This window comes from Propithecus coquereli, unplaced genomic scaffold (genome assembly GCF_000956105.1).
Source record: "Propithecus coquereli isolate 6110/MARCELLA unplaced genomic scaffold, Pcoq_1.0 Scaffold404, whole genome shotgun sequence".
In the NCBI taxonomy this organism is placed as follows: Eukaryota; Metazoa; Chordata; class Mammalia; order Primates; family Indriidae; genus Propithecus; species Propithecus coquereli.
This window is the reverse complement of record NW_012149775.1, coordinates 379980-391116: the sequence shown is the minus strand read 5'-3', so window position 1 is coordinate 391116 and position 11137 is coordinate 379980. Positions and strand designations below refer to the sequence as shown.

The 11137-nt window shown below is 51.5% G+C and overlaps 1 protein-coding gene across 1 annotated transcript in view; it reads left to right on the top strand.

Annotated features, from left to right (window-relative positions):
* Positions 1–5418: 5418 nt before the first annotated feature.
* The window catches only part of DPCR1 (diffuse panbronchiolitis critical region 1), a 10790-nt gene continuing 5071 nt past the window's right edge, over positions 5419–11137 (top strand). The window contains exon 1 of the mRNA XM_012652900.1: positions 5419–5497. Coding sequence (XP_012508354.1) covers positions 5419–5497 — 79 coding nt within the window. The remainder of the gene's footprint in view (positions 5498–11137) is intronic.

The window sequence follows — 11137 nt, the reverse complement described above, 5'->3', positions numbered from 1 at the left end:
AGTCTCCCCACCATCTCTGGAGATCTCCCCACCATCTCTGCAAGTCTCCCCACCATCTCTACAAGTCTCCCCACCATCTCTGCAAGTCTCCCCACCGTCTCTGAGAGTTTCTCAACAGCTTCTTCAGCCTCTGGGGGTTTTCCCAGTAGTCCTCCGACTTCAGCTCCTACTGTTTCTGGCGGCGTTTCGGGAACAGTGTCCACACCATCAGGTGATATTTCTGTTGCTCAATCCATCTTCAGAGAACTCTTCAGCTCAGCCTGGAGCTCTGGGGTGGGGCTTCCTGTGCTCTCCGAGTAAGTCTGGTGGTTTCTTAGAACCTCACTGGAAGCAGCTCCCTTGCCTTTGTGGCTACACAAGGGCCCTTCTTTCTGTTTTTCAATTTATCAGCTTTTTCTCTTGTGGTTAGTGCCTTTCGTATCCTGCCTAAGACATTTTTTTTGCCTACTTCGAGGTCATGAAAATATTCCATGCATTTTTCCAGAAGCTTTATTATTTTAGCTTTCAAATTTAAGCCTACGATCTACCTCAAATTAATTTCTGTGTGTGGAGTGAGGTAGAGGTCAAGGTTCATTTTTTCCCCCTTACGAATATCCAGTTACCCCAGAGCCATTTGTTTCAGACCCTCCCCTGTCCTACCTCTGAGCCGTGAGAGCACCTTTCCCTAGAGCCATGTGACCACATCGCTGTGGGTCTGCCTGTGGCTCCTTACCCCGCCGCCATGGTGCTCAGGGCTGTGGCGCCACGGCGCGTCTTGAGATCTGGTGGTGGAGGTCCCCCGCTTTCGTTTCTCTTTAAGAAACAATCCTTTGATTCACACAGAATCAGTTCCTCACTTTCCACCAAAAACTTGCTAGGGTCTTGGCTGTGAGTGCATTGGCTATGGCTTCTGTTCTGCCCTCGCTTGGGTCTCTTTAGCAGTCTCTTCCCTCTGTCCTCCCAGGACCTGTCTCCTCTGCGGCTCCTGGAACTGCTCCAACTGTGCCTGGGACTTCTGTGTCAAGTGTGGCTGTCTCAGGAGGTCCCACTGCCACCACGGCTGGAGCGGCCACCACGTCCCCTGGGCTCAGCATCCCGACCAGTAAGGCGCCCTCATTGGCATTGGGTCTTACAGTGAAAGGCTGGTGGGGCCTGTTCTCTCTTACTCCCCGGCAGCCACCCCCGGCCCCTGCGGGTGAGTTGAGGGACAGTCATGAGTGCCTGCTTTCAACTGCATTTCGAGCCTGTCTGAGGATGCCTCTTAAACACCTCTATCTTAAAGGGGTTTTGTGGCCCACTCGAGCCTCTGGTCAGACCAGTGGCCAGATGTCAGTTACCTGACTGCTGCCTTCAAAGGCTCTCCTCTTTCTTCCCCACGGCCCGCTCTGTCTGCCCAGCCCGGGAAGCATCCCCTCCAGAGAGCCTGCCCTCCTCCCTCCCTCTGGCTTCCCACTCCCCTCCCCTTCGTTCCTGGCAGAGGGATCTTGGGGAGCCCCGAGGAAGTCTGAGAGCAGGAAAGGAATGGAGGGGAGACAGGGCAGCAGGCTCTGGTCCCCCAGAGGACCCGAATCAGGGTGGGCAGAGGGGAGCACTGGGGATCCGAGGAAGCAGAGGGCCCATGTGGGACCCTCACAAGTCAGAGGCCTCACAGATCCAGGGACAGGGACAACAGAGCCTGAGACCTGCAGGGGGTCAGCACGGAGAGGTGTGTATGTCTGTGAGCAGTCTGGGGACCGACAGACACGTGCACAGGTGTCGGGGAAATGGGGACTGGGGCTTGGGTTGAAGCCCTTTAGAAGCCCCCATTGAGCTTCTGCTTCGAAGGTGACAGGAGCGAGCACCACAGAGAGATGTGGTCTCAGAGCCACACAGACATCAGAGTCACAGAGAGAAAGATGGAAAGTCACAGGGGGCGGTGGGGTGTGGGGCACTGGAAGTACCACCTGCCTCAGTCACTGTCCCTCTCTTTGCGCCTCAGGTCTGGAACCTCAGAAGAAGGACTCTGTCCCAGACTGGGCCATCGTGCTGATCACTCTCACTCTGGTGGCAGCGATTGTCAGCCTACTGTATGCTATGAAGAAGGTGAGTGAAGCTGTGGCCCAAGAGTGCGGGTCCTCAAGGCCAGTGGGGCTGGGACCTGGCGCCCCAGGACTCCGAGGACAGGCTTCACGGAGGAGGATAACGAAGGAGCCCTGGTCCCGGTGGCTGAGAGAAGATGTTGGCCTGGCAGGGAGGAGGAGCTGTGGGCCCTGAGAGAGAGGCTGGGCAGGGAGTGCTGGGGCTGAGCAGCCGAGGGAGGCACGAAACTCGAAACTCAGCTCCCGGCAGTTGAAGAACCAGCTCTGCGGAGCCACATTAACCTGGGTTTTGGGTCCTTGCTCTGCCATTATAACTGTGTGACCTTGTGCAAGTTCCTTAACCTCTCTGTGCTCCAGATCCTCCAATACTAAGTCATACTTAAACAGCACTTAATACTTGCTGGTGCTGTACATACCATAGTCCACAGCAACCCAGCAGTACGGTAATGGCATTAGCCTTGGTTTTACGGCATGGTAACCGAGTCCTGGCTGAAATGAGAACAGACCCACCTCACAGGGTGGAGGGGAGGACCACATGAGTGGTCCTTTGGCACATAAAGCACCTAGCGGTGCTGGGCACACGGTAGTGCTCGGTGCCTATTCTTATTCGTTATTACTGTTTTGCTCAAAGAGAAACACTGAGCGCCTGGGTGGCTGGGGGAGGCGCGGTCCCAGGAAGGGCTGAGGGCTGGCTGGCAGTGCCGGGTCCTCAGCTGACCCACCCCAACGTCCCTCATCTCACAGGCCTGCCAGTTCCGGAAGGAGATGAGTCTGGGGTGTGGCTGTGGCTCTGTGACCCCTTACAGCTGCCACCACGAGGCCGCCAGCCAGCGCTACTCCGTCAAATGACAGGCGGGGCCAGGGTAGCAGAAGGCGCCTGCCCTTCGGCTTCCCTCTTCCTCTCCCAAGTAGACTCATTCCTGGCTCACCTGTCCCTTCACCTGGCTGGGAGCATGTCCTGCAGGTGCATTCCTGGCCTCACCGGCCCCCTAGGTCTCCCCCACTGACGGCGTAAGGGGGAGCCCACGGTCAGTCACAAGAATCTGGTTCCGGACCTGGGAAGGGGCTGCCCTCACACCTCCCTCCGCAGGGAGCCCCCTCAGGACAGGCGAGGAACGCTCCTCTTTGATGGTCCCTTAGACCACTCTGGGAGGGTGTCGGGCACAGTTCTTGCTAAATAAAACAGCACTTCCTCCACTGGTCTCCCAGCCGCGATCTTTGCCCGAGTGCATGGGCTTTGTCACGCAGGCACCCACGGGCCAAGTCTGGTCCACTTGCCAGGTGTGTGACCTTGGGCAGGTCACTTCCCCAATCCGAGTCTTGTTTACCCTCATCTCTAAAATGAGGATGACACTGCCAACCTCATGAACTATAACCCATAGGTGAGGAGCTTGGCACGTTCTTCAGTACACAGAAATGTCCCAATACCTGGCCGCTTGGCCTCCAGCTCAGACAAGCAGTAACTTCCTGCAAGAGCCCTCGTTGGGCCTCTACCTGCCTCCAGAAGCCTGTGTCCTTGGGCTTGAGTAGGGGCTGAAAGAGAAGGGAAGGGGATGTTTATTCACAAAGACTGGTTAATGCTCATTCCAAAGCAGAGATTCTCAACTTCAGCACTGTCGACGTACTGGGCTGGATGGTTCTCTGTTGTGGAGACTGTTCCGTGCGTTGTAGGATGTCTAGCAGCATCTCTGGCCTCTGCCCCCTAGATGCCAGTAGAACCCCCTCCAAGTCACGACAGGAATGTCTCCAGAAACTGCCAAATGTCCCTTGTGGGAGGCAAAATTGCTCCTCCCTGTAGAGAAGTACTGTCCCAGAGGCCTGGGTCCCTGAGGAAACGGTGAGGTAGAGGAATAGTGGAAAGGGAATTGTCAGTCGCCCCTGAGTCCAGATGGAGTTGCAGGGGAAGGCCTGATTCTGCCTCAGTTTCCCCATCCTGCAGGCTGCATTGCCTGGGAGGCAGGCTGCCCAGGTCTGAGCAGTCAGTGTTTGGCCTGACTCCATGGAGCCTCATTAATCTCCCGTTAGTCACATTAATGAGCAGTTGGCCTCCTGTCCTCTTCCCACCTATCCCAGCCCTGCCTAGGGATGAGTCACTCTAGGCAACAAGAGGAACCCACGTGCCCAGGCCTCTCATCCTCTCATGAGCCCTGCTGCCCCAGGGCCCTGGCCTCCTGCCCCCAGGTCCTGGCCACTCCACCCCCTCTGCTGCCCACTTCCCTCAGAAAGGCATCAGCCAGCTCTGGCTTCCACTCCAACCAGGCGAGTAAGCATTTATTGATTGCTTCCTGTGTGCCAGGCACTGTCCTGGGGCTTATGACACAGCCGTGATTGAGAAAAACTGCCCACGGGTGCTTACTTTCTGTCGGCCCACAGTGAGCAATCAGAGAACACTAGAGAAGTGTGGGACTTCTCTCTCCTAGAGAGCCAGGCAGCCTGTCCTCCCCTTCTCCAGCCCCAGGCACTGCCACTGGGGAGACAAGAGACAGTCTCTAAGCTAACGCTTGCTCTAGCAGGGAATGAGGAGGAAGAGCGGGGAGCTCCCAGAAACGAGGTGCCTGCATTTCTGTATAGGGGTGCACGGGGGCTTGGAGGCAAAGAGACAGCCACTGGGCTGAGGCGGGAGGGGACGCGGGTAGAGCGAGGCAGAAGCCCTGTACCCTAGCATCTGCCAATGGTCTCGGCCTCAGTCTCTCTGGGTGGCCATATGGTCTGCATCCCTGGGGTCCTGTCTGTCTTGTCTCTGTCACTGCCTCTGCTGTCTCCCCATCTTGTTGTGTCACCTCTGGACATGGCGGAGCACCTGTCCCTGCAGCAGCATGAGCGGTTTTCCCTTCTTTGCTCTTTCACCTGCTCCTCACCGACGGCTCCACCCAGGGTGGACAGAGTGGCCATGTGTGAGCAAGGGGTGTGGGAGCTGGGCTGACAGGCAGGAGGGCGTGCATGAAGCTGGAGATGGATCAGGATGAGAACCTGCTGCCAGAACCCCCACCCTGCCTGCCTCCAGCCAGAGCTCAGCGCTTCTAGAACCCAGCCACTCACTCCCCACCCCCCCAGAGCCCTGAAGGCCACCCCCGCCCCAGCCTCTTCCCTCCACTGGGGCTGGGTCAGGAGTCTGCCCCGTCCCGGTTCCTTTTCCCTGCCCCCAGATCGCACCCCTCCGGCAGGCACCCAGGCACCCAGCCCCATGACGCAGAGGCAGCTGCGGTCTCCCGTTATCAGGGCACCCCTGTGGGGTGTGGTGGAACCATTTGTTTAAGGTTTAGTCCCGAGGGGCCCCAGCCCCCATGACGTCAAGCCTGGCTCCATATAAGGTGGAGGGTCCCCAGCCCACGGTCCCCAAGCAGCTGCCCAGCTCTGCAGCATGAAGCTGGCCCACAGCCTCGACTCCACGTTTGGCCTCCGGTGCTGCCTCCTCTTCCTTCTAGCTTCTTGGGAGGCAGGTAAGATGCCCCCAGGGGTGAAGGGGTCACCACTGCACAGGGATGGAAGACAGAGGGCTTGTTTCTTAGTATTCACAGGATTTGATGGCCAATCATAGAAATGAATGAAGGCAGGTGGGCACAGTTGTCTAGAATGTTCACTGCTCCTTTCCAGGCTAAGGGGCATGTAGGAGACGAAATCCAGCTCTGCTCCTTAAGACGTGGCTCTCAGGGCTGCACCATCCAGGGGGATTCTTCAATTTTGCATAAAGGCACTGCATGGGCTGTCAGCCCTGGGTGGGCAGGGGCGGGGGCCTGACACTGAGCACCTGCCCCTGCAGGGAACTCCCATATGCTGGTGGCGGTGTGCCTCAGTCCATGTCTTCAACATTGTTGAGACGGTTAATAACATCCCATTCTATAGTCGCAGAGTGAGACTCAGAGAGGTTAGGGGCTTGTGCCCAGTCACACAGCTAGAGGGAGGCTAGCAGGAGTTCCACCCACACTGCCAGCGCCCTGGTGCCGGGGTAGGGGGTGGGGGTGAGCCGCTCTCCTGAGATCGCTGTTCTGTGCAGACTTAGGCTGTACTCCCAACTGACGCATTTCACTAGTCTGACCCCCACATCACCCCCAGGGCCACCTGGCCGACAGCCCAGTTAACTTACTGAGCAGAACGCGTAGCCAGACTCCTTCCGGGCACTTCATCCACGTTCGCTTACTTAACCCACGGCAACTCAAGGAGCGTGCCAAAGGCTCTGTTCCTGCCAACTTTCTGAGTTAGGAAGATCTCGGCTCAGATGAGAAAGTGTGTATGGAAAAGTGCGATGAGCAAAACGGACCCTAAAGATAAGAGGCAATTGCTCAATTCGTTCACTTAGTTGAGACACAGTTGTGCGACTGAACCCAGGGAGCAGAGATGCCAAACACGGGGCAGTTTGGAGGCCTGAGCGATCTGGAGGAGGGTCCCCCGAAGGTAGACACACGGCGCACGGTCAGAGAGACTGCATGCTGGCGGTGTCATTGTGGCCGCACTGGCCGCCACACCAGGGCTGGGAAAGTCGTGAGTCTGGCCTGCTCCGGGCAGGCAGCACCTTCTTCTTCTAGCAGTGCCTGACCGAGGTTGATACGAGGGGCAGCGCTCCTGCCCTGAGCTCGGGGCCATGCTGGGGACAGGCGGATGGTGGCAGGGGCAGGGGCTGAGTCTCCGATAGGCCTCGGCAGTGCGTCCCGTCCGTGCCCCGCCTCGATGCCCGTCCCCCTCCGTCGAGGGTCCGGGGACAGAGGCCACAGAGCTGCCCTCCGCCTCCGGCCCCCGACCTCGCCCGCCTTCGCTTCCCCTTCCCGCCAGGCAGTCGGTCCGCGGGCTGCTCTCTGCCGCTCTGTCGCTGCCGGGGAAGAGGAACCGCAGGGGCAGAAAGGAGCGAGTCAGGAGTCAGCTCTACACCCTCTAGCTCCGCGCGAGGGTCGCTCTCGGGCAAAGCGCAGGCGCCGGCCCGACAGGCGACGCCGCAGGGCTGCGTGGGTGTAGCCGGCCGGCTGGAGGGAGCGGCGGAGGGGGCGAGAGGAGCTGGTCGCTTGGGTTCTGCAGAGCGGAGCGACAGGGTGATGGGTGGGGAGGGCCTGAGGACGGGGCGGGGCGGGCACCTGGCTGTGCCCAGCAGACAGTGAGGCCAGGGTAGGGAGGGAAGAGTGACCGGGGTGAATGAAGCCCCCCGTTCTGGGGCACAGCCTGCCACTGGTCCCCAGGACCAGTCAATACCCGCGCTCGGATGACTAGATCCTGGAAACGCAGAGTTCGCGTCATGCAGAGCCACAGTGCAGAGTCTGAGTGGATCGTCCCAAGGAAGCACAGGTGGCGCAGGCGATGGGAATCGCGGCTGGGGTCCTGGGAACAATCTAACAAGGACATTTTCCTTCCGCAAATGTTATTTGATTTAACTTCCATGACAAAAATAATGTATGCTCATTATAGAAACTGGAAAACAGAAAAAATTAGAAAGAAAACAAAATCTCTCCAAATACTCTCTAGTCCCCAGGCAATCATTGGCGTACGTTTCCGTTTAGCCTTTCTTTTTCTACGTTTGTGTTTTAGGTCACCTATTGAGCTCATACTGCATAGACGTTTTAATAAGCATTTCCCCACAGTATTGCACATGGAATGTACCATGTTGAGGGCCTGGGGAGGCAGGACACTGAGACGACGGGAAACACTAGGAATGTTCTTTTGGGTGAGGCTGCTCGGCAGAGACTCCGAGGTGTGTGTCACTTAGCAGGATGTCCTCTTTTTCAAACAAGTGAACAAAGCCGATGGAAGAGACCTTTGGAATTGGACATAGTTTTGATGTTGTGGGATTTGTTTTCATTCTTTTGTCCAGGTTAAACATCCACCTACAGTATCTTATGCTAAAGCTAGATTTTTCTCTATGCACCCCCTGCCTATACTTCAGTGATCGAAACAGTTGTTTTCAGGCCATTACTGTAGTAAGTGAAATGAATATCTCATGGTGAAATAAAGTTGCTACCAACAGTAGATCTACTGGGAAGAAGAGATGGTCATCTTAGCCTGGGGGGTGGGGGGGTGGTGAGTCACTGCTTTACCTCATGGCTGGGCTCGGGGTCAAGGAATCCTTCAAGCTCAACTCCACATGTACAATCTATGGTTCCACAACTGTTCAAGGCAGACCTGGAATTCTAAGATCTAGTCATCTGAGTCTGGTCACTGACTGTGATCCTGTGGTTAAATGACGACTGGCATCTTGGAATTGGGCCAGAGGCCTTCTTTTTTTTCCTTCTTTCTTTTTTCTTTTCTTTTTTTACTGGAAATTCCCTTATCTTCTGAGAGAAAATTACCTCTGTTGTTTAAGCCACTTGGGCTGTCATACTTAGTTTTAGCAGCCCTAGCACACTGACATACTCTCCAGTGCTATGTCAACATATTTTGAGACAACATGACTTGCAGTCCCATCATTACTACTTCATTATCAAGCTACTGAAGTCTTCCTGGCCCGATTTTAATTACTTTTGTCCCTCTCTTCCTGTTACTAACCTAATTTCCTCCTCAATGTGACACAGAACCATAATGCCGTCCTGCCTGCCTTTCCTTACTTACTCAGTCTGAGGAAAACAGGTTCATCCTCCACAAAATCACACACTCAGCTCAGTTCTTCATCTGATCCTTGCTGCTTTCCCCAAGCTTGTATGCCTTTAATTATTCTCTCTTTCTCTAGTACATTAATGTCTCTGTCAAAGGATCTTTCTTCTCTAACTACAAAAACATTCGGTTTTACCTGTTTAGTCTCACTTCTCTGTATGTAGGGCCACTAGCCTATTGTTCTCTTAAAGCACTAAACTTCTGGAAAAATAGTCTGTGTTCAGCCTCTGCATCCTCATCACCAATTCACTCCTTCCCACATCCCCATCTGAATTTCATCCCAAACGTTTGGCTCAAACTGCAACCTCTGATGTCACTGGTAACCTTTTTTATGACTGTCAAATCTAGCAGTCTCTTCTCACTTCTCATTCTCCTTGATCCATCTGCCCTCTTTCTCAATGCAGTATTGGTGTTTTTTCTTTCTCTCAAACCTTTCCTTCTTTGCCTCTTGCATTAATTCTACTTCTAAAAATATTCATTGAACCCCCGTTACGTTTCAGAAAAAGGCTAGTTCCTATCTTTAAAGAATTTGCTGTTTCTCTTCCCTACCTGAAGTGTACTTTCCCATGTTTAAATGTAAATTGCTTCCCAAAGATCAATCCTTGATATCGTCTCAGTTTTATGGTCTTTCTCATAGTATGAGACTAATGATTTCAAATAGGGCTTCGAGGCAAATAAAGCCCAAAACCTTATTTCTTTCCCATCATTCTCACTACACTTTTCTACCAGCTTGTTCCTCTAATATAAATTCAACATGTTGTCAATCTTGAATAATGGGATTCAGAAAATGTGATTAAGTACAGAGTTTATTAGAGCCCAAAGCTTGAGGATGACCATATGGGAGGCATAGATTCAGATTGCCCTCAATATACACTTCAATTAACAGGTACAATTGGGTTTTTTTTTTTTTTATTTCAGCATGTTATGGGGGTACAGATGATTAGGTTATGTATGATGCCCTTACCCTCCCTCCCCCCCAAGTCCTACAGTTGGGTTTTTAAGGAAAAAAGAAGAGGCAGTTCCTAAGTTGTTTACCAAGAATTTACATTAAAACAACATAAGCTATTGATTGACTACACATTGTTCTTTGTATAACAATACTAGGAACATAAAAATAATGGATGAGACAGCTAGTCAGAAACAAAAATGGGTGGGGTATAGGGGGAGAGGGGTCATGACTGAAGTCCCATACTCATGTCTCTCTAGGCCTGATAAATTTTGCATACCTCACATAGCTCAGGCTTCTCTGAACTATTTTTCTTTTCTCAATGTCTAAAACTAAACTTTTTCAGTTAACAAACTATCCCTACCAAAATCGTGCATTGAAAAAGACAGAATATACAATATTAAACACTTGGTAGACTTGACCGTTAGGTTAAAACAAATAATATGAATTTTAATGTGGATAAATGCAAAGCCCTACAAATACCTATTGTACAGATACAAATATGAGAGACCAATTCTTAAAAAGGAATCTATAAAAGAGACATGAAGCCAGGCATGGCGGTACACACACCTGTAGTCCCAGCTACTCTGGAGGCTGAGGTGGGAGGATGGCTTGAGCCCGGGAGTTTGACACCAGCCTGGGCAACATAGTGAGATTCCATCTCTTAAAAAAAATTAAATTTAAATTTAAAAAAAAGAAAAAAGGAAATATAAAAAGAGACTACATCAAAAAGCTAGTAAATCTCAGATTATATTAAGATAGCATAGTATCTACGAGAAGGAAATGTATTCCATTATTCTCTGGGCAGATGAAACTAGAGTCAAACTTTTAAAATAGTTGCTGGAGCTTAGCTACAGCTAGCAGAGAAGATCAGTAAAAACAATCAGAAGGGAAGGAATCTGGAAATCATTTCCTATGACAAAATATTTTAAAAAGAGAAAAAAGAACTACTTTGGGTCAAATAGCTTGAAGTGCTTAAAAAGCTGGTATATGAAAATGTAGCTATAGAGAGCAAAACACGTGATAAAGTCCAACTCAAAAAATGGAAGACGTTTCTAACAAAGATGTTAAATATACATATATTGTTGTCATATAATAGCTTCTGTATCGCAAACTTCAGATTCAAATAGTATTGAATACCAATACTGGTTCAGCAACAACCACCCAGTCATCCTGGAGAAGTTATTTACTTTTCTGAGCCTCATCTCCTCATATATAAAATTGGGTAGAATTATTCTGGGTTGTTATGAAGATTACACATAATACATGTGAATCATTTGGCTTTTATTATTATAATTTTTAACAATGTATAGGTGGAAATTTTGAAAAAATTAGCTCTAAGTTCCTCTATAATTCTAAAATTCTATGATTCCAGATTTGCTGAGAGCCTGGCCAAAAAATATAACATTGTTTAAATGCATTTGTTTTTCTACATCACAAAACAGTTCTTTTATTCCTGTATTAGTCAGAGTTCTCCAGAGAAAGAGAACCAATGGGGCATGTGTGCATATATTTGTATTTATATATTTATATATGTATATATATGTATTTATGTGTGTGTGTG